The sequence below is a fragment of the Cebus imitator genome, unplaced genomic scaffold (assembly GCF_001604975.1).
Source record: "Cebus imitator isolate Cc_AM_T3 unplaced genomic scaffold, Cebus_imitator-1.0 Scaffold72, whole genome shotgun sequence".
Classification (NCBI taxonomy): Eukaryota; Metazoa; Chordata; class Mammalia; order Primates; family Cebidae; genus Cebus; species Cebus imitator.
In genome coordinates, this window is record NW_016107387.1 from 6,215,485 (window position 1) to 6,238,174 (window position 22,690).

At 53.7% G+C, this 22,690-nt stretch overlaps 1 protein-coding gene across 2 annotated transcripts; it reads right to left on the bottom strand.

Annotated features, from left to right (window-relative positions):
• Positions 1-4,051: 4,051 nt before the first annotated feature.
• On the bottom strand, positions 4,052-21,355 carry GUCY2D (guanylate cyclase 2D, retinal). 2 transcript variants are annotated; one of them, XM_037739627.1, is made up of 19 exons: positions 20,622-21,355; positions 20,234-20,535; positions 17,817-18,168; positions 17,380-17,464; positions 17,008-17,110; positions 16,504-16,605; positions 14,660-14,740; positions 12,264-12,470; positions 12,006-12,162; positions 11,362-11,511; positions 10,255-10,403; positions 9,549-9,712; positions 9,261-9,453; positions 8,824-8,998; positions 8,567-8,665; positions 8,387-8,481; positions 8,082-8,167; positions 7,840-7,930; positions 4,052-7,346 (listed from the first exon to the last, which is right to left on the bottom strand). In XM_037739627.1, the coding sequence occupies exons 1-18, from the start codon at positions 21,349-21,351 to the stop codon at positions 7,843-7,845; spliced, it is 3,318 nt and encodes a 1,105-aa protein (XP_037595555.1). In that variant the 5' UTR covers positions 21,352-21,355; the 3' UTR covers positions 4,052-7,346; positions 7,840-7,842. The 2 variants fall into 2 exon arrangements, with proteins under 2 accessions (XP_037595555.1, XP_017387029.1); XM_017531540.2 differs by having other exon boundaries at positions 20,234-20,538.
• Between the last annotated feature and the right edge of the window lie 1,335 nt (positions 21,356-22,690).

The window sequence follows — 22,690 nt, forward strand, 5'->3', positions numbered from 1 at the left end:
TTCTTTCTTTCTTTCTTTCTTTCTTTCTTTCTTTCTTTCTTTCCTTTTCTTTCTTTCTCTCTCTCTCTTCCTTCCTTCCTTCCTCTCTCTTTCTCTCTCTCTCTTTCTTTCTTTCTTTCTTTCTTTCTTTCTTTCTTTCTTTCTATAAAGATGGGGTTTCACCACGTTGGCCAGGCTGGTCTTGAACTCCTGACCTCAGGTGATCCACCCACCTTGGCCTCCCAATGGCAGCCTTTTCTTCCCATTAAAAACTTGTGGACAGTGGATGCTGGGTGCTATGGCTCATGCCTACAATCCCAGCACTTTGAGAGGCCAAGGTGGGAGGATCATCTAAGGTCAGAGTTCAAGACCAGCCTGGCCAACATGGCGAAGCCCGGTCTCCACTAAGAATACAAAAATTAGCCAGTGGCAGTGGTGCAAGCGCACCTGTATTCCCAGCTACTTGGGAGGCTGAGGCAGGAGAATTGCTTGAATCTGGGAGGTGAAGGTTGCAGTGAGCTGAGATCATGCCATTGCACTCCAGCCTGGGGGCAGAGCAAGATTCCATCTCAAACAAACAAAACTTGTGGACTCCATCTCTCCTACTCCTGCTCCCGCCTCAGAGGAAGAGGTTTGCCTTCTGCTGTCCAGAGCTACTCTGTTTCCTCAGGAACTTGACCCCATCAGTTTGTGCCTCTTTATTAATACTATAGAGTGTAAGACCTTGGAAAAGTGAGTCCTGACATTTGTTTAGTAGCTTTTGTGACCTTGGGCAGTCCAAATGACCTTTCTAAGCCTCAATGTTAACATCTGTAAAATGGAAGTGTAATAGACAGTTCTATCCTTGGAATCCTTAGGGAATTGGTTCCAGGACCCCCTTGGATACCAAAATCTGAGGAGGCTCAACTTCCTGATATAAAATGGTGCAGAAGTGTTTGAGTGTCACCTAAGTACAACCTCTTGTGTACCTTAATAATTTCTAGATTACTTATAAGACCTGATACTATATAAATGTTATGCAAATAGTTCTTCTATGGTATTATTTTTATTTTTTAGATATTGCCTATCTACTGTTGGTTAAATCTGAGAATGTATAGCCAGGTGTGGTGGTGGGCACCTGTAATCCTAACTACTTAGGAGGCTAAGGCAGGAGAATTGCTTGAGCCCAAGAGGTGGAAGTTGCAGAGAGCTGAGATTGCATCGCTACACTTCAGCCTGACTGATAGAGTGAGACTCTGTTTCAAAAAAAAAAAAAATCTGAGGCTGTAGAATCTGTGGATACAAATGACTAACTACATATGCCTGGTGAGATTCTCCTGTTATCAAATGACGTTTATCAGTAAAGTGCATAGCCCAGTTTCTAGCACTTAGCAAATAAAACAGTGCTCCTCCCTCCCCCAAAACACACTCAGAAGATGTCCTCACCTTCCACTTTCTTGAAAAAACAGAAATCCTTGATGGAAAGTCCTGGAACCTGCAGCTGCTCCTAGGCCCAAGCTGTCCTATTCTAATCCTCTTACAGAGACTTCCCTTCCTCCCGTCCAAGGCAATCATTCCCCTGTGCCTGGATCTATCCCCACTGGACACAGGAGCCTCGTTCCCCTGTCACCCCATCCCACGTCTCCCTCACAGTACTGGCTTCCCCCCTCAGCATGCTGATGGCCTTGAACCACTCCCTTCTTCAAAAGAGAAGTACGAGGCCTCTGTCTGGCCTCCCTTCCGGCTCCTGGAGGAGCATCTCGTAGAGCTGCAGCACCATAGGGCATGTCCTCTGCCCTTCTCTGGGAAACATTTACTGTGCGAAGGACCTGTTTCTGGGACCAGCTCTGGTCTTGAGATAATCTGAGATTATCCATTTCAGCCACCCCATGGGTTTCTGGATCTGGGGCGCTTCTCCAGGGGCCAGAAAGGCTTCCACCTCTTGGCATCACTGGGGATAAGGGCTCAGCACTGGACCCTCCTCATCCCCGTTTCAGGGCCTGATGCCGTCTGGTGCCTTCCAGTGCAGACCTTCAATGCTGGCTATGCAGTCCCTTGGGTCTGTTTCCACTGGGGCCGCGACCTCCCCCACCCTTGCCCCTCCCCTGGAAGAGAGTGTGGCAGGAGCTCTGGGTGCCCATCCATCGTGGGATAAAGGTTAAGCCCTGGGGGAGGTGACCCCAGTGACTGTGGTCAAGGACCAGCCAGTCAATCCTGGAGAACACCTGTGGCCTCTGTGGCCCCCGGTGGGACAGTATGTTGATGGTTTAACAGGAATGTGCCGATGGTGGCATGCAGCTCGGGAGAGGGTGATCAGGGATGAGAGAGAGGCCTAGGAGATGCCATGCTGCCCAATGACAAAGGAAATGACATTGAGGCAAGGCCATAAAGTGCGTGGCTATGGACAGGTGTCTGCTTGGCATAGTGGTTTGGGTGAGGAGGTGAAGTAGATGGGAAACTTCCTGTTGAACTGCAGTCATGGGCACCTTGTAATCAAACGGACCAATGTTTCCTCACCATGAAAACATCACGAGGGTTTTTGTTTGTTTATTTGAGACAGTCTCACTCTGAAATGCACTACTGTGATCTCAGATCACTGCAACCTCGACCTCCTGGGCTCAAGTGATCCTCCTGCCTCAGCCTCCCAAGTAGCTGGGACTACAAGTGTGCACCACCATGCTTGGCTGATTTTTGTATTGTTTTGTAGAGACAAGGTTTTTCTATGCTGCCAGGGTTGGTCTAGAACTCCTAGGCTCTAGTGATTCTCTTGCCTCAGCCACCAAAGTGCTGCGATTATAGGCATGAGCCACTGTGCCCAGCCATCATGAGGGTTTTGAGGGAGGAAGGAACGAAGGAAGGAAGGAAGGAAGGAAGGAAGGAAGGAAGGAAGGAAGGAAGGGGAAAGAGAGAGAAAGAAAGAAGAATAACAAAGAGGAGGAGGAGGAGAAAAGGAGAAGAAGGAGGAGGGGGGAGGGAGGGAGGGGAAGAAAGGGAGAAAGAGGGGGTACGGGAGAGGGAGGGAGGAAGGGAGGAAGGAAGGAGGGAAGGAAGGAAGGGAGGGAGGGGAGAAAACCCAACACAACCTGGCTTAAGCAAAGAAAATAATTTGCTGGCCCATGTTACTTAAACAGCTGAACTTGGCTTTAGGCCCAGTGAGGTATCCCAGCTCAAATGGTAGCCATCAGGGCTTAGTCTCTCTCTTTGTGCCAGTTCAGCTCTGTCTTTGTGGTGGCAAGGGCTGCTCAATGTCTCATCCTCTCAGCAACCCCCAAGAAGATAGCTTCTCCCCATGGCTTTGAGCAACGTGCTAGCGCCAAGCTTCATCAGCCTGGCCCAGCTCACCTGTCTGTCCTTGAGGCCAGAGGAGCGGAATGATTGGACTGGCCGGAAGGGGGAGTCAGCAGTCAGTTCTAGCCAGTTTCATGGGGACTGAGAATGGGGCACAGATGGCTGCCCACTGCCCAGCAGGATGGATGTAGGAAGGCAGAATAGTCAATGTCCATTACAGATCATCCTGTCTGGGAATGACACAGGAACAGGTGGGCTCCCAGAAAACTAGGGGCCAGTCAAAACCCACTGGTGATTTTAGAATAATCTCTCCTGCTCTAAAGCCCCAGGGGTAGGTTGGTGAGGGTTCAGAGGTGGAGTGTGGGTTGTTGGTGAGGTCTTGCCCAGAGACCAGTGGACCTCAACTTTCCCAACTGGGGGCCCTATTCCTTCAGTCTTGAACTCTGGCTCCTGTGGGTCGTAGCTTATGGGTCCACAGGTCATGAGTCCTGGGCATAAACAAGCTCTGTCCTTCTCTTCCTTCTTCTCTCCTGCATACAATCAAGGGATAAAGCCATATCACCCACCTCAAAAGCATCAGAGACCCTGGTCTTTTCCAGCAGCCCGAGAGGCCTGAGGCTTCCCTGCCTAGGCCTCTCAGCAGAGTTCCTGGGGGCTGTTGGCCCCAGCCACTTCCCCTCTTCAGGCCATCTCTAGGGTTCAACCCTATCTGAAACCCTCCCTGGCAATGCTAGGGCTGAGCGTTCCAGAGACGAGGGTGTTCAGACTACCCCTCCGGGCTAAAAGGAGCACACACCATGACATAGAAGACAGCATGCCTTTATTTCAGCCACCCTCCCAGGACCCAAATACCATGGCACACGGCCTGGTATCCACAGTGCCAGGTCCCCAAGAGCCCGGCGAACACAGCCCAGCAATGCAGTGTCACAAATCCCTGCCAAGGAGCAGTTCACCCCACCTCCTCAAAGGGGGGTGTCTGGGGTCCACTGCAGATGGGGACAGGGAGCAGGGCCCAGATCCTGAGGGGCAGCACAAAGAAAAGGTGCCGGGTGAGCCCCAGGACATGCTGTAGAGCCTCTGCTGTGGGACTGAAGCCGCAGCCGTGGTAGGTCCCTGCTTTGGCCATCACTGCTCTGCCAGCTGCAGAGCCATCCGCAAGGCAAGGACAACCCTAAGTGTGGGTTCCTGGCGCAGGCCAGCTGGCAGAGGTAGTGTAAACACATCTGAAGGTGGGGGATGTCCAGTGACTGAGCCAGGCCCCGGTGCTCTCATGCGCTGGGAGCTGCCCAGGTCCCGGGAACAGCAGGGGGAGGAGGACGTGAGTCAGCAGGGTACTTCCTAGGCCTGGTCAACCGGAACACTGACTGGGCCCAGGAAATATGATTTTCAGAGAAATGGTGGAAACTGTAGAGAAAGGCAAGGAGAGACTGCCAGGCAGAAAGGGGCTGGCGGGGACACAGAGAGAGAAGAATAGGGCAGAGAGGGAGACAGGAACAGAGAGAGGGGAGGCTGAGGTGTAGAGAGGAGACTGAGGCTTCATCTTCCCCCTTCTCTTTTCCCACTAGATCTGTGAACTCTGGATGGGGGTTCCCCAAGCTCTTCTAGCTGGGAATGGGTCAGGGCTCTTCTCCCCATCACATCCTGTCACTTGAGATTGAGGCCAGCCTGGGAAGGAGGCTGAGTGAAGCTGGGAAGGGACAGGCTCAGTCCTGCCCACTTCACCTCCAAACTGGATCTAACCTCTGGCTCATCCTCCTCTGCTTCCAGGAGGAGCCCTGCCAAGCCTGTTCAAGCTAATCCCTCTGCACTTAATCCTGGACTCTTCCTTGAGGCTGCTGAAATCACACACCATGAACTACTCCAGAGCCTGGCAGGCAGGGAGAGAGGGAAGGAAGGGAAAGGGAGCCAGGTCGGGAACAGGAGGGAAGAGGCAGGGGATTGAGAGCTCTGTCCACACGGTCAGATCCAAGGCCAGAGATGTCAATCTGCCCTTCAATCCCTGGGACCTAAGTACAGAGAAAATATTAAGGAAAATCTTCCAGAATGTCAATAACTTTGAAAAATTCGTGTGTGTGCATGTCTGGTTTTTGTTTTTCATCTTTAATCCATCATATTTAAACAGAATTTAAAATGTTTTAAAATTGCCCTAAATTACTCACTCTAGCAATATCACCTTAGGTAAACCAGAACTCACAAGCGCTGGATTTTTTATTTTTGATACATTCTTCCTTTACCTTTAGGAAGAAAGGGAACACCACTAAGCTTGTGGAAGTCATGAATCAGTTTTTTTAAAAAAAGGCAAAGCCCCCTCCAGGAGCCCCTATCATCCTAATATCTGCTAAGGAGTCCCAAGGTCAATGTCTGTAGGCACCAGGCGGGAATATAAAGGAATGTTCAGAAAATCTTGGTTTCTTGAAGTCTGTGGGGAATGGCGACATCTGGATAAAGGGGGCTGTTGCTGTTTCGCTGCAGCAGATTGTGGTTAAGTGGTGAAGCAAGCCCCATGTGGGGCTTCTGACCTCAAGAGAAGGAGGAAATCTGCTATACATTTTTAAAATGTGAAGCTCTTGATTTTTAAATGTTAGCTCAAAACAAAACACTCCATAGGCCAAACAAAACAAATTTGGTGGCTAGTTTCTAGGCTGGCTTTTATGAAATCTTAGAGATTCCAAGATTTAAGGATCCTAGGATGATTTAGTTCTATGATTCAGAAAATTTAACGAGCATGTCAATATCTTGTGGGAACTTGTTAAAATGCAGGGCTGACTCAGCAGGTCTGAGGCGGGGCATTGAGAGCCTTCATTTCTATCGACCCAGGCCCACCAACACGCTTAGGGTAGGGAGGGTTTAGTTTTGGAATTCCCTCTCACTGTCCTATCCCTGGTCAACGATGTCTCCAGTTCTACCTTCATACCTCCAGGGACTAGACACTCACTACAACTGGTGGCAGCCTAGGTGGCTGCCACTGCTGCTAACTTCTTCCAGGGTCTGTAGCAACGGTGATGGACACCAAGAGTCAAACACACCAAGCCCAGGCTCTGTAAACTCAGAGTTTCACAAAGGAAACTTCAGCTGGGGACTTGCCAGGACAGGGCATTGATAATTGTTGCAAAGATCTAAGCAGAGGTCAGGCGCAGTGGCCCAACCTGTAATCCCAGCACTTTCGGAGGCCGAGGTGGGCAGATCACTTGAGGTCAGGAGTTCAAGACCAGCCTGGGCAACATGGTGAAACCCCGTCTCTACTAACATCACCAAAAAATTACCTGGGCATGGTGGTGGGCACCTGTAATCCCAGCTACTCAAAAGGCTGAGGCAGGAGAATCGTTTGAATCTGGGAGGTGGAGGTTGCAGTGAGTCGAGATTGTGTCACTGCACTGTACTCCAGCCTGGGTGACAAAGCAAAACTCAAAAAAAACAAAAAAAATTTCTAAGCTGAGAGGATTTTCTGTCCAACTGCTTGCTCAGCAGCTCCTAGTTAAACAGAGAATGCTGCTCTGCTTCAGGTGTTCTGGTTAGTAAAGGTTTGGTGCAATTTCCTTTCCTTTCCCCAAAGCCTTGAAGCAAGCTTTTCTCTGCACTTGGGCAAGTTACCTGGTTATGCCCACAGAAGGAGCCAGTATCTGACTGGTGGGAGATGGAGACGGGAATGAAGCTTGAGGCTAAACAGAAGCCCTTGCCCCCTCAGGCCATGGGACAAACCCTTCTCTGGTGGAACAGGAGAACTCCACTTCCTCTGGGGCTGGGGCATCCAATCTCAGATCCTCTTTCCTGGGTCCTTGAGAGACACTGGGAAGCGGAGAATCCCTGACCCTGACATCCCTGATGGACTCAGGGTTCCTAGAGCTGAGGGCCACAAGCCACCCAGCTGTCAGGTGCACAGGGGCCATGGAGACCATTTAGGCCACCCCTCATTTTGCCACTGAGGGGATCACAGCAGAGAGTGCGTGAGACTTTCCCAAGGTCACATGGCTGGCTTGCAACCAGCTCTTGTAAAGGCCCAAAATCCTTTGAGGCAGAGCTGGGCGGAGTCCACCAGCATTAGCCAGACTTCTGGTCACCTATAGCAGCAACTTTCAGGAAAAGGACCTTCCAGAACAATCCTGAAGAAAAGAGGGGTATCTCAGAGGGAAGTCGAGGAAAGGGGTCATGGGGGTTCACCTAGGAAGGAGCCGGTCACGGGTCAGAGTTTCTTGCAGGAGGGGAGTGGGCAGGGCTTCTGCTTTCACATTGTCCTCTGATGACTGCTGCCCCCTAGAGTTGTCTCTCGTGCAGTGCACAGCTTGTGAGGTTTCTGGGGACGCCAGGTTTATGCGCTGGGGATGGGATAGGGCTAGGGGAGGGGTCACAGAAGGCCTTGGTGATAGGGTTTTCCAAGCCTGGATTCCCAGACCACTCCAGACCTACTGAGCCAAAATTCCTCCAGCGGGTGCTTTCCTCCCAGGGGAAGCTCCTGGGTTTAGGAACCAGCCCGGGCTAAGTCAGAAAGGGATCAGGACACCTGGCTCGGGCGGGACGTTCTGCAGGCAGCAGAGAGGATGCGCCGGCTGGGGCGGGGGCCGAGGGGGGCAGCACCTGTCCGGGGCCGGGCCTTACTTCTCAAGAGAACTGGCCAGGCCGCGCCTTCTCCAGCTTCCGTCGCCGCTCGGGTGGGATCTCCTGCAGGCTGATGCCGTGGTTGCTGGCCCTGCGAGGAGGGGGCGGTAGCCTCAGGGAAAGGGAATGGGGCTGGGAGGGCAGGGCCCAGGTCATCGCTGCCTTGCGTGCGGGGGGTCAGACATAAAGCGGGAGGAAGGGGTTCCTCCTCCCTCGCCCCGCCACGGAGGCCGGCCTCTCACCCCGGTTGCAGGTCAGGCGGTTTGGGGATGGGCTTGTTGAAGCCGCGTCTGCCTACTAGCCAGAAAGTGTCCTCGGCGCCCTTGCCCTAGGGAGACATGAAAGAGGGAAGGACTTAGGTGGGCTAGGTTGAGGGGTGGGGGATCTCGAGGTCTGGATGGAACTAGGAGACCCGGTCAGGAAGGGTGAGCTGAGGTTGCCGCCGCGGCCCGGGAGGGGCGGGGCCTTAGGCAGGGCGGGGCCTCTGGAAGAAGTCGGGGGCTCAGGGTGGGCGGGGCCTCCGGGAGGGGGCGGGGCCCTGCTTCACCTTCAGCTCGGTGCGGCCTCGCAGCTCCACCTGGTAGCCCGAGTCCAGAGCTCGGAGAATCCCCACAGTGCTCAAGTTCACGTGGATGCGGTAAGCTGTAGTGGTGGGGGAGGCCGTGAGTTCGGGACTCACCTCCTGTGTCCCCCTCCCACCTCCGCCTCCTGTCCTGGTCCCACTCACGCAGCCCGGTGGACTCCATGCGCGAGGCGGTGTTGACCGTGTCCCCAAACAGGCAGTACCGCGGCATGGTGAGGCCCACCACGCCCGCCACGCATGGACCTGTGGAAATGCTAGGGGTCGGCGGGGATCTTCGCACCCATGATCTCCACCAGCTACCCAAATAAGCCCTGTGAATTGCCTCCTCTACAGGAAATCCGGAGCCAAGCCCTAAAAAGGGAGATGGGCTGGAGCCCGGGGGGGGGGGGACCGGGAGTTACCCGAGTGCAGGCCAATGCGGATGCGCACGGGCACCTCAGGCATATGGCGCATGCGGAAGGTGCCCACGGCGCTGAGGATGTCCAGCGACATGTTGGCGATCTCTGCCGCGTGCCGCTGCCCATTCCGCTGAGGCAGCCCCGAGGCCACCATATAGGCGTCCCCTATTGTCTCCACCTGGGGGAAGGAGTTGTGCGAATTCTGTTTTGAGCATTCCTCCCCCAGTACACGAAGTGATTGCCTCTTGTCACGGGGCCCACCTGGGGTCAGTGCAGAGCCAGGTTGCTAGCCCTGCGACTGAGCTGGGGACTGGAGGAATATATAAGGGACAGGAGGCCTGGGAAAGAAGATTGACTGGGCAGATAGGCTAGGGGCTGAGCAGGAAGGGCTGGGCTGGAGGCTGGGAAAGTCAGGAGGGCTTGTCCCCTACACACTCCACCTTGTAGACATCGTGGGAACCAATGATGGCATCAAACAGCGTGTAGAGGTCGTTGAGCAGGTCCACCACCTCAATGGGCTCACTCATGGCAGAGATGGTGGTGAAACCCACAATGTCACTGAAGTACAGTGTCACTTGCTCAAAGTACTCAGGCTCCACTGGTGTCCCTGTCTTCAAGGCCTCAGCCACAGACCTAGGGATGGCAGGCAATGAGGTCGCCTGGGGGCCACTCTGCCTGGCTGGGCTCCAGCTGCCCTCCCGGCCCACGCCTTCCCCACTGGCACCCACGGAGGCAACATCTGTGTCAGCAGCCGGTCTGTCTTCTGCTTTTCCAGCTCCAGCTCCTCTGTTCGCTCCCGGATCAAGTCCTCCAGGTTACTGGAGTACTGCTCCAGCATCCGAAGCATGGAGTCAATGATGTTTGTCTTCCGGCCCTTGTTGATGTTCTTGAACTAGCAGTAGAAGGAGGCTGGTGAAGCTGCTGAAGACCTGGGCTGCCATGCCCCCCTTCATAGACCCTCTCACAGGCTGTTCATTCCTGACCACCATTCATCTACTATGTGTCAAGCACCCCTAGGGTGCTGAGCACCGTGTTTACAGACACAATTAGAAGGCAAATGGGAAATGAGGGTTCCAGAGGTCAGTTGTTCTCAGCTAGTAATTGACAGGGCACTGGAGCCAGCCCAATCATTGGACTCTCAGGTCAAGAGTCTTTCTGTCAGCAGGCCAAGCACATACTTGGTTCTCAATCAATGTTATTTGAATTGAATATTTCTCCCACCCAGACAGAACTCTATCTCCTACTCCAAAGGCTTTCAGAGCCCCAATTCTAATTCTGCCCCACCAAACCCTGAGCCCTCAGGCTACTCCTTAGGAGGTAGCCTGGGAGGCCAGAGGTCCTGCCAGCCTGCCCGCCTGCAGCTGTCCCAGGTTGCTGGCAAGAATCTGGGATCCCAGAGGCCAGCCCAGTCCTTGCCCACTCCCAGCCCCTGACCAGGTCGAAGGTGAGGTCCATGGAAGGCCGAAGTTCTGGCTGCTCCGCCCAGCACTGCTTCATCAGGTGGATGCACTCTACTGGTGCCTGGTCCATGGACACCAATGGCCGACACAGAGGAGGGGGGCTCCGTACCCTCTGCACCACTTCTGGAGGTATGAAGGGACAGTGAGGGGGGTTCCCCGGAGCACAAGCTGCCTCTGACCCTGGCCTGACTGTTGAAGACCAAGAGGTGGGGGAGGGTGCCTGGCAGGGGGTTCTCTGCATCAGAGCTTCAGTGTGTGTGTGTGGAGGGAGAGTATAGTGTGGAAGGGGGTTGCTAGGAGGAACAAGAGCACCCCGAACTCTGGGGGTCAGTAAGAGCTGACACAGGCAAAGAAACTAACATTTATTTTATGTAAGAAAAGTGAGGGATAGGCCGGGCAAGGTGGCTTATGCCTGTAATCCCAGCACTTTGGGAGGCTGAGGTGGGTGGACCATGAGGTCAGGAGTTCCAGATCAGCCTGGCCAACATAGTGAAACCCTATCTCTACTAAAAATACAAAAAATTAGCCAGGTGTGATGATGGGCGCCTGTAATCCCAGCTACTTGGGAGGTTGAGGCAGGAGAATTGCTTGAACCCGGGACGCGGAGGCTGCAGTGAGCCGAGATCATGCCATTGCACTCCAGCCTGGGTGACAGTGTAAGATTCTGGCTCAAAAAAAAAAAAAGGAAAGTGAGGGATAGGTGATCAAGTAGCTTACTCAGAGTCCTGTGGAGAAGGGATGCAGATTGGAACCAGACTGGACTACCCTTTTACCCACTCCCCAATCCGCTCCTCCCAGGGACCCCTGAGAACCAGAGAGGAAACTGCTCTGTCAGTGTGGGAGCAGGTTGGGTCCAAGATCAAGACAGAGGAAGCTGTTGTGGTCTGGGACCTAATGACCACCCTCTGCACCCTGGCCATGCGTGGCTTTCCACACCGTGACCCACAGACGCCAGCTTTAAGGGGAACTCCGCATAATTAAGTTTCATCACTGGACTTTGCTTTGGAGAAAAGAGTGAGGCTGGCTCTGTCCTAACTGCAGGGTGCCCCTCTGCTAAACTCCATGCCTGGGGCAGTCTTACCCTCAGGAGTCAGCTCCAACATGGCGTAAGGGGCACTTCGGCATACCACTTCCTGCATGATGATGCCCAGGCTAAAGACGTCGCCGGCCAACGTCCCCTTGCGCTCCAGGGCCGGGTCCCTGAGCAGCTCGGGGGCTGTCCACAGCAAGTCTGGGGATGGGGAACGGGCTGTGGGGGCGCTGGGGAAAGACTCCCACCCTCACCAGAGAGCCCAGGTTGGCACCCAGACACCACCAACTCTGCAGCCTGAGACCAGCCCTGCAGCCCTGCAACTACCTCTAGGAGAGACCTCAGAGAAAGCCCGACCCTCACTAATAGGCCTTCCCCTTCAGACAAGGTGGTGCCCACGGAAGGCTCCGCCCCTTGGACACAAGCCCCACCCTCAGGCAAACGTCCACTTAGGGCAGACCCCGCTGCAGGGAGCTCAGGCACAGGTCCTGCTCCCAGCAGCCCTGTCTCCTCAGTCACAGAGCATACCCTCTCAGAGGCCACCAGACCTTTTCTGTAGCAGGAGTTGTGTCCAGTGGATGTGGGATAGAGAGAGTGTGAGAGCAGAGGTGGGGAGGAAGGGAGGGAGAAGCCCTTGAAATAATGGGGATCCCGGTGGATGCTGGTCAGCACAGGAGGCAGCAGGGGACTCTTACCCTCTGCTTTGGGAGGCTCTGGTAGCAGCTTCTGCGCTTCCAGCAGTCTCCCATGGCCATGGTCAGTGATCTTGAGGACGAATCTGCCGTCCACTATACAGTTCCGTGACTTCAGCCGCCCATGAGCTACACCTCGATGGTGCAGATACCTTATTCCCTTTGAAGGGGTAGGGTAAGAGGCAACCTCAGCCCACATGGTTCCCCTGCTCCCCATCCCTGTCCCCAGGACATCCCCCACCACCCCCACCCCCCCCACACCTTGATAAGGTCCAGCAGGAGGGAGGACTTGAACATCCAGTCCAACTTTATCTCTCTCTGAGTGAGGAGGTCCTGGAGGGAGCCCCGCGTGCAGTGTTCTGAGACCACAGCCAGGCTGCCATCCCAGAGGGCAGCAGGGCCTTCTGCTCCCCGAGCCAGGAAGAGCCCCAGGTAGAGGGCCACGTTCTCGTGCCGAAGCTCCTGGAGCTGAGGGGGGAAAGCTGACTGGCATTCTCTGCCCAGGGGCAATGTGGGGAGGGGCCATTAATCAAGATCTGTTTTTGACTATCCAAACTCAGAAGATGAGGTTTTTACAAATGGTGATGAAATGGTCAATAGGGTATTCAGGGGGGCTCTCTCTTTGGAAAAAACAAAATAGTCAAAGGCCATCTGTTTGGATACTGAGTATGGTTTAGCTTAATGCTGTGAAGGAAAAGACGATCTTGCATTGGTGATCAGGACCCAGGCAGGTTCGGATTTATTAACCCTAAGCCTCTTTTTTTAGACATGAGATCTCGCTCTGTTGCCCAGGGTGGAGTGCAGAGGCATGGTCATAAATCACTGCTACTTTGGAATCCTGGGTCCAGATGATCCTCCTACCTCAGCCTCCTGAGTAGCTAGGACTACAGGTATGTGCCACCATGCCTATATAACATTTTTAAAAATTGGAGAGATGTCGGGGGGTGGGGGGGGGGCTCGCTATATTGCCCAGGCTGGTCTTGAACTTCTGGCTTCAAGTGATCCTCCCACCTCAGCCTCCCAAAGTGCTGGAATTATAGGCTCCAGCCACCATGTCCAGCCCCAAACATAAAACTTTGAACTGCCTGGGTCTTAAGGGAAATGACTCATGAAGGAGAAGCTCCTGGAACCACCATCCTCTCCTTCGGATGTAACAGCCTTTGCTGGGGGAACCAGGGAGAAGCTGTGCCTCTTTCTTTCTTTCTTTCTTTCTTTTTTTTTTTAGACAGAGTCTTACTCTCTCACCCAGGCCGGAGTGCAGTGGGGTTATCTTGGGTCACTGCAACCTCCGCCTCCTGGGCTCAAGTGATTCTCCAGTTTCAGCCTCCCAAATAGCTGGGATTACAGGAATGTACCACCATGCCCGGCTAGTTTTTGTATTTTTAGTAGAGACAGTTTTCACTCTTGAACTCCTGACCTCAGGTGATCCACTTGCCTCAGCCTCCCAAAGTGCTGGGATTACAGGTGTGGGCCACCATGCCCGGCCTGAAGCTGTGCCACTTTCAAAGGACACCAGAAATGTCTTGTGCCTGCAGCCTGGCCGGGGGCTGCTTTGCTTGGTGTTACATCATTGTGTCAGGTCTGAGACTCCCGCCCTCTCCAAGTTAGGGAAGACAGGACTGAGCACTCTGCAGGAAAGTGTCCTTGCAATCTAGGCATGCTGAAGAAAATGGTGGCTAGCCAGCTGACTGGTGCCCTTTCTAGCTTTGCTTTGCTCCAAATGCCTAATAAGGGGCTACTTCTCATCATTTAACGCCTGATATTAAATGATGATCAAGTTCATTAATCCTTATACACACAGTCCACTTAAGTCACTGCACCTGTGACCAAGAGCGCCTGTAGAGAAATCAGAGAAGGAGGCCAGGCCAAGGCTGCATGGCGTGGGGGTAAAAGGAGACAATGAGGTTGTAAGGACCAGAATAAGCCATTTTAGAGCCTCCTTCACAACTTTCCACTTTACTCAGAACCTCTAGGACCATTCTGCACAAGTGGCCTGACAGAATCGAAACTTACTTTTTAGTTTCTATCATTAGCTCAACAAACATTCACTGGGTCACTCTAATGTTCCAGACACTGTGTTTGGTGCTGGGAATGCAATGGAGGGGAATGAGGAGGCCCTCACTCAGCTTACAGTCCAGGAGAGAGGCAGAAACAAGCAGGCAGACAGACAAACATACAATTACACATCGCAACAAGATCAAAGGAAATAACTAGTGGTATGACAGAGAATAATGAAAGCCTACTCCAGGGTGAATGAAACACCTTTTTTTTTTTCTTAATTTTGACAGCATCTTGCTCTGTCCACCCAGGCTGGAGTACAGTGGTATGATCACAGCTCATGGTAACTTCCAACTCCTGGGTTCAAACAATCCTCCTTCTTCACCCTCAGAGAGTAGCTGGGACTAAAAGCATGTGATGCCACACCCAGCTAATTTTTAAATTTTTGGAGAGACAGGATTTCTTTACGTTGCCCAGGCTGGTCTTGAACTCCTGGCCTCAGGTGATCCTCCCTCACATCAGCCTCTCAAAGTACCAGGATTACACTCAGCCAGAAGGGAACGCTTAACTGAGACCTACCTCTGTACCCAGCTGCAAAGAGAAGGTGAGAAGGGAGAAACTGATCGCCACCTAGGCCCCATCACAGGCCCAATTCTCACCTTGGAGAAGGCTGTCTTAGTTGCTGGGCGGATAGCTACGTGTTGCTCCCCTGGGAATTTCTTCAGCCAAACCCTGTCTCCCTGCAGCAAAGAGGATGGGGGTAGGGAATTCAGTCTTTTAAAATCCCATGATGGGGAGCCCTAGAACCCCCCCATTTCCATTGGCTCACTGTCCCAGAATGCATCTTCCATTTGACAAAAAGCATTGAAGCAAGGGGTCTCATGTCTGCCCATCCACTTCACAGCCAGCTGGGAGAGGGCCCACCCCCAGATGACAGAGATTTAGAAGGCATGGATGGCTGTCCTCACCACCCCAGGTGTGCCCACCAACAGTCCTATTAAGTGAATTAATACAACCACAAATGTCATTGTCATCACAATCCTTATCACCATCCACTGCCATGAGACAGCAGTGTTCTGGGAGTAAAAAATCTGGGTAGGTCAGGCTTTATTGTAAACTAACTGAACTGTAGACAGCTCCCCTCCAGGTGCTGGACCTCATCCTCAGCTGTTGGCAGGGCCAGTTCATGGGCATGGGACCTGTGCAGTCACACAGGGCCTCATGCTCAGAAGGGCCCACGCTTGGTTCAATGGCCTCTGCCATCATCTTGAATAAAGAAGGAGCCCCTCATTTCTATCTTGCCCTGGATCTCACTAATTATGCAGGTGGCCCTGTCAGTTTATAAGGGATTTGGACTAAAAGGGAATTGGGGTTTAATTCTGACCCCTAAGGAGCATTTGGAAATAAATGTGGGGACATTTTTAATTGTCACAAAAACTAGGAGCTGCAGTTAGTGGACAGAGCCAGAGACATGAAACACTAAACATTCTTCAAGGCACAGAATAGTCCCATACAATTTAGGACAATCTGCTCCAAATGACAATAGTGCCTCCTCTAAGAATTTGCTTTGATGATCTCTGGGTGACATGATAGGAGCCTCTGCATTCCTTCCTGTGACCTGGAGCCCAGGAGCTCCAACTTTCTTCTCTCTTGGTTTGCTCAGTGCTCTCAGCTCTCTCGGAACCTGTTCTCATTATCTCCCATCCACTTGACCACATGCAGGTTTCCTGGCCCCACAGTTAGTGTCCTAATACTTTTTTTTTTTTTTTTTTTTTGACAGAGTCTTTTGTTTTTTTTCCCTTTTTTTTTTTTAGTGGTACAATCTCAGCTCACTGCAACCTCCACCTCTCAGCTTCAAGCGATTCTCCTCCCTCAGTCTCCCGAGTAGCTGGGACTACAGGCGCATGCCACACCTGGCTAATTCTTTGTATTTTTGGTAGAGACAGGGTTTCACCATATTGGCCAGACTGGTCTCGAACTCCTGAACTTGTGATCTGCCCACCTGGGCCTCCCAAAGTGCTGGGATTACAGGCCAATATCCTAATACTTTTTCATGACTTTCTTTCCCCCATCTAGGGCTTGCTATTCCTGAATCTGGTCTGGGTTGGGTGGTAATGCTGAGGGGTCAGGGCCAGAGGCTCTGACCAGGCAGGAGATGGCCTCAGTGGCCACATCAGATTACATGCTGGTCCTAGCATGCTCCCTGGCAGCACCAGCCTCTGGTCTCTGGGTCACTGTGATTAGCCTTTGAGGAGCCCTCACCCAGATAGTGGCTAGGGGAAAATCCCTGGGCAGGGAGATTCCCAGATGCTTCCCTTTGAAGGATCCATGACCTTTCCCTAGATCCTGTCTGGGTTCCCGTCCCCCATCTCCTGGAGCCTGCAGGATTTAACATGACTGCCTGCCCTCTTGGGAATGCGCCTCCCCTCCGACCAGGGCCTGAGCATTCTTTCCCCACTGTCTCTCCTGGAGTAGAGCCCCACCTGGCTGAGGTCAGGCTTACCTCATAGACACCAATGTTGGGGCTGTCTGAGGGTTGGCTAGGGCCACTGCGAATGTCTGATGTGCTGCGGGCAGCCAGACTTGATCGACTCCCCTGGGCCACCTAGTGGGTAGAGGTCAATGCAAGAAGTCAAAATATATTCTGGTGTCAGAGTCCTGGGTTGAGGTCAGGCTGAGTTTTAGGGATTTAAAGATGGGAGTCGAAGGAATCTCAATGAGGGAAGGTGATATTGACATTACTCCCCAAGTGCTCGCTTTACAGTTTTCAAAGCAAAGATTCATTTTCTTGTTGGAGCTTCACCTTCCCCCCAGTAAAGTAGTCAGGACAAGGGCTGTTACCCTCATTGCACAGATGAGGATGCTGCTCCCTAGACCTCAGACCTGGGACAGAATTGGGGTAGAAATCGGACTTCCCAAGTAGAGAGCTGGGGTGAGGGCTGGCCCAGGGAAGGAACCAAATGTACAGAAATAAGACAGCTGGCTCCTGCCTCCCTGCTTCCCCCACCTTTCGAGAGGCACCCCCATGTGGGTGGAGAAAGGTGATGTCGTCCACAGTCAGGATGATCTTGTTGGGGCCGGAGACCATTTGAATGTGAAGTAGCTGGTGCCTGGTGGGGAAAGAGGTCATCTCCAACAAGGGGACCAAGGTCAGTGAGAAGAGGAGGACAGCAGGGGATGGGGTGGAGGGATAATGTTGGCTCAGGGGAGGGGTCTTGGAGGGCAGCCATCCCCAAACCAAATATCCCCTGGGACTCTACCAGCCTCACCCCAAGAAAAATCTCCTCTTCTACTCAAGTGAACCCAGCCTGCTGTTTTTGCTGCAGACTTCCATTTTTGGTACAAGCTCACCTCCTACTTACCTCATTCCACTACTCACCTCACATAATGGGCCAGCAAGGCACCAGCCAGCCCCATCCCAACCACCAGGAGGAAGCCAAGAAAGACGAGGCCCGGCTCCAGTCCTGAAGGGACAGTGAGAGGAGGTATACTAAGGAATAGCCATGGGAGGCCTCTTCTCTAAGGAGGCATGGAGTCATGGCAAATGCTAGAGCCTCCAGGAAAGGGGGATAGGGGCCCAGAGAGGATCTAGAGGGAGATCATAGGTTCCTCAAAGGGGAGAGTCTGGGAAAGCTAGAAAGTTTCCAAGAGGGCTTTGGAGTTCAGCGAGAGAGGAGTCCTTTGCAAGCCAGGGGTTGTGAGAGGACCTAGAAGGCTATCGTAGATGGATTACAGGACAGGAGTCCATTCTCTGTCACCACTTTGTGGATGGTCCATGGTGATTGTCTCAGTGGGGGCCGGGGTCTTTGCCCTCACCTCCATCGCAGATGTTGTTTGGATCGAACCAGCATGACGGGTCAGGCCCGGGTGCTGGTCCCCCACGCGGGAAGTGCATCGGAGTCCCCGCAGAGAGGAGGGAGCCCCGGGCAGGATCCAGCATGTATGTGGCAAAAAGCTGGTCCCCCGCTGCGTCCGTGTCTAGCAGCACGAACGAGGGCTCCTCGTCTCCTCCTAGGTCCCCGCAGAAGCCAGGGGCCTGCGCATCCCAGACATGGCGGGCCACAGCTGCTCCAGACACCCATCTGCCCCCTGCGGCAGCCCGCGCGTCTGCCACGCCCCTCGCCAGCAAGACGACCGCATCGTAGATGGTGCCAAAGAGTGGGGAGACCTGGAGAAGGAGAGTAGGGGCTCAGAGGTCGGGGTCACAGCCCACAGACAGACCAGAATTCCCTAGCCACGCCAATTCTTTCACTGCCCTTCAAGCCCAGGGTGTCCACTCTTCCCACCTTCCAGTTAGTTGTTACCAGGATACCTCCCCATTGGCTAACTCTTCCTCCCTCCCCATTAGCTAATTCTTTGTCTCTCCCCATTGGCTAACTCTTCATCCCTTTCCATTGGCTGTCTCTTCCTCCCTCCCCTATTGGCTGTCACAACTGCTCTCCCCACTAACTGGTTCCTCTTTTCAGGACTCAGCGTCTTCTCTGACCATTGGTTGATTGTAACTCTCCATCACCTATAGATCCTCTCTTCTCCCTGTTGGTTGCCCAGCATATACTTTTAATCTTACCATCTATCATTCACCTAAAAGCCTTCTCAACCCAACTTTTGGTTGGCTTCTATTTTCTATTTTTCCTTAAAAAACAAAACAAGCAAACAAACAAACAAAACTTCTCCAATGTTACCAGTCGATCTTATCAGGCTTCTCTATTATTCCCAGTTCCCATCTCTCAGAGAGCCAGACACTGTGAGAGCACTAAAGATTTATCCGTGTACAAGGCGGACCCCATCTCAAGGAACCTTTCTTCTTGCCAAAGAGATAGGGGTGTTCAGGCAGTGCAATAAGTAAAAGTAGGGGAAACTGAGAAAGCTGCAGAGGCAGGAATGAGTGTCCCCAATCCAGGCTGGAGAAAGAAGAGAAGTGACCATCCCTCAGGGGATGAGTCAGAATTATCCAGGGGAGGCAGGGACAAGAGAGAGGGAACAGCACATTCAGAAACTCAGAGGCAAAAGAGAAGGACACATTTAGAGAAACTGGAGTAGCTTGGTCTGGCTGAAGTTCATGGAAGGTGGAAGAGAAAGGTGGAGAAGGGTGTGGGCAGGTGAGTGTTGAAGCAGAGACCATTTGAGAGATTATGTTTTGGGATTTGGGCTGGTGGTGCTGTGGCCTGAATCAGGGCAGTGGCAGTAAGGATGGGGAAAGTGGATGAATTCAAATGATCTTTAGGAGGTAACAGTAACAGGGCTTGATGTCTGAAATGGGGCCAAAGAGTTCAAGGAATCAAGGGTGACTCACAAGGTCAGAGGCTTGGGCGGCTTGGGCAGCTGAGGGGACAGCCATGGTACTTACTGAGAGCTGAAGGGCTTTTCTCTCCACTTTCTCCACCACCCTTTCTCCACTGACCGACCCTCCCTCCATCCCATCTCACCATGATTCCTCACTTGTATTCTCTTCGGACTATTCCCATTCCTCCTTTCTATTGGCCACCTCTTGGAGGCATCTAGGGGCATTGGTGGGAAATATTGCAACCCCTATGACCCACAGCCTTCTCTCACGTAGTCCCTGTAAGTTGGGCCTTTGTGGTGGTTAATTCACTGCCCATTGACATCTAAATTTCCTTCTTATAGTGGGTTCTAGCCCCCTTTGTGGCGGAGTGAAGTTAGATGGTCTGAACTGGGATTCTGTGGACTTGGGGAACCCTAAATATTAGTTGGATGTTGGAAATATGCTATGTATCTGATTAGTGCTGCCCCTGGATCCACCCAGGGAATTTTCTGCTTCTTGCAAGGTGTCTAGGCCCTTGAAAAGTTAAGACCACCAGATGAGGTCCCAGAGGAAAGATCTCTGAACTAGGAATGAAGGTTGGATTGGCATCCTCCCTCCTTCCTGCTCTCTTGAGAATGCCAGCTGGGAGTATGTGGCGCTGGAACTGGGTTTACTCTGAAGCCAACTGCAAAAGGTTTTGCAGTCTAGAGTTCATTAGAGTTTACTGCTTGACGCTGGACTTCAGAGGTCGCATTGCCTACTCTCTGCAGGCAATCCCCGTACACAAGAGACCCCAAGCAGGGCCAGAGCCTCTCCAATACCTAGGAAACTCCAAACAGCTAGAGCCGCCATTGGTTCTTTCTCCACTGGCTCCATCCTTCTCCTTCTCATTAACTCTATCCTCCTCTCCCCGCTTTGGCTGTCCTCTCCCCTCTGCCTTGCCTTCTGCCCTCCTCCCAGGACCAGCTACCTGCTGCAGATTGAGGTCAGAGGGCAGCTCGCGGCGCTGTTGGGCCTTGCGCAGGCTGTCCAGCACGCTGCCTTCAGATGGACAGTGGCGCGTGAGGGTGAGCACGGCATCATGGGCCTTACGAAGCTGGGAGCTGTTGGCGAGTGCGGCCAACGCCTCCCGGCCTGGGGACAAGGCGTAGTGGATCGTGTCGAAGGGCAGGAAGACCAGGGAGCCATCCGTCAGGCCCAGCTCCTCTGCGGCCTCCAGGAGGTAGCGCTGCTCCTCGCCGCCGAGCAGCACCGAGTGCATCACCATGATCACTGCTGCGGACAGAGGCTTGGCTCGCATCGCCGCCCCGCTGCCGGCAGGACCCACCGACCTCCTCGCACCCTGCAGGGGAGCCTACCTGTGACCCTGGGCCCGTTCCGGACCTTCCTCAGGGCCTCCCGGGCTCCAGACAGGTCCAAGGGCTCCATGGAGGTCACGGAGACTACCGGAAGGCCCCGGGCCCTGAGCGCCGTGGACAATGAGAGTCCCGCCTCCACCCACAGGTCCTGGGGGGCGGTGACCAGGGCCACGCGCGCCCAGCCGAATGCGCGAAGCAGGGCGTAGAGGGCGTCTGCGGCCGGGGTCACTACAGGGGCCGTGGTACCCGCCGCCTGCGTCCCAGGGCAGCCCCAGGGCACCAGCGCGATTCCGGCCTCTTCGGCGAGTAGCTCGGCCGGCCGGCAGGCTGCAGGGTTCACTGGACCCACGAGGCCCGACACGCGGGCCAGCGCGGAGGACACGGCCCCTAGCGAGCCCGGCGTCCGGCACGGCTCGGACAGCAGCGCCACCTCGAAGCGGGGGCCGCCGGCCAGGCTGGGGTCGCGGTTCAGGCGGGCGGAGGCCAGGCGGGCGGCCAGGTCTGGGCGGGCCCTGGAGAAGATGGGGTCGCAAGCCCAGGGGCCCAGGACCCCGACCGTGAACTCGGCGGAGAGGGCGGAGGGCTGCAGTAGGAGGAGGAGCAGCAGGAGCAGCAGGAGCGGGAGCCTGAGCAGGGCCCCGGGGAGGCGGGACAGGGCCGGAGCCCACCGCGCGGGGCCGCAGAGCCCGGGGTCCGGAAGCCCACCCGCTCGGCGGGCGCAGGCGGTCATCGCCGGCTTCTGCGAACACAGGCGGAGCAGGTTGAGCGACGGAGACCCCCGGCCTCCCTTAGGGCTCTCCCCGCGACCCCGAGTTTCTCCAAGCCCAGTAACCCATGGGATGATTCTGCGCTACCGCCCCCTCCGGAGGCTGGGGAGACTAACGGGGGGCCAAGGACACCGCGCCGAAGCCCCCTTCTGCGGCCCTGGCCTCCTGCTCCCACCCGGTCTGCCCCTCCCCCCGTCGGAGGCATCGGGGGGTCAGCAGGGACTCGCCTGCGCCCTCAGACCGACCGTATCCCAGCGGAGGGGCCTCTGACACTCACCGGGAAGTCCGGGGCTCGGGCCCACGGCCCCGGTGAGGGGTCACAGGGCCGGTCCCCCTTTTGACGCCCGCCCACAGGTCTTCCTTGCCAGCCCAGGCCAGGGCGGGGGCGTGGGTACAAGCCGGCCAGAGCCCTTAATCTCCCCAAGCTGATTAGGGTCCTTAATTAGGCAGGGAGGGGCGGGCTAGTGGAGGATGAGAGCCCCTACTGCGCCTTTCTGGGATGGGATCTGCCCTGGCTTCCAGGTAGTCAGTCACATCCTTTCCCCTCCTTGCTCTCCAGCCCCCCACATCACCCTCATCACCATTACCCCTGTGCAAAAGCAGCCGCAGGCCCCCCTTTCAGCCTGTGGCCGCACTGCCCTACTCAGCCAGAAAGTGACAAGTGCCTGCCGGTGGACAGCTGTGGGTGATCCGTCCTGCAGAAGAAACTCTGATCCCACTCCCTTTCCTTACAATCTTCTGTTTCCGGTCCTGCCAGCTAAGTTCAAGCTCCATCCTTCGGCTGGTAAAGTTTGTATCCCAGAGACCAAACCCCCATCAAGCTGACACCTGCCTATCTTCTCTCACTTCTCTTCTCTCTCTCTCCACACTTGATTCCCTGACCTCTGCTTCTCCATGCCTAGAAAATCATCCCTTTGGCAGGACCTCAGGAAGTAAGGAAAAGAGCTTTGGCCTACCACAGACCTGGGTTCAAAGACCCTTTTACTGGCTTTTGGAGCTTCGGCAATTGCTTAATCTAAAGGTTGTTGTGAAAATGAATATAATTGCCCAGATGGTAAGAATAGCTAACAATTTTAGAGAAGAATATAATGGAAGATGCCCTGTAAGATATACAAATCTATTATAAAGCAATAGCAATTATATATTTATGTAAATATATAAAACATAGCAATTATATATTTATACAAGTATATAATATATAAAATGTAGTAATTATTTATATTCATATATAAAATAGCAATTATATATTTATATAAATATATACAAAGCTATAGCAATTATATTTACATAAATCTACATTAT

Excerpts from the sequence above, each read along its gene's own strand:
- GUCY2D (XM_017531540.2), bottom strand. The coding sequence starts at position 21,351 with ATGACCGCCTGCGCCCGCCGAGCGGGTGGGCTTCCGGACCCCGGGCTC. Across the intron at positions 8,999-9,260 it reads GTTCCCACGATGTCTACAAG|GTGGAGACAATAGGGGACGC; the intron begins GTGGAGTGTGTA and ends TCCTTCCCCCAG. Across the intron at positions 8,168-8,386 it reads GAGGCCGCACCGAGCTGAAG|GGCAAGGGCGCCGAGGACAC; the intron begins GTGAAGCAGGGC and ends ATGTCTCCCTAG.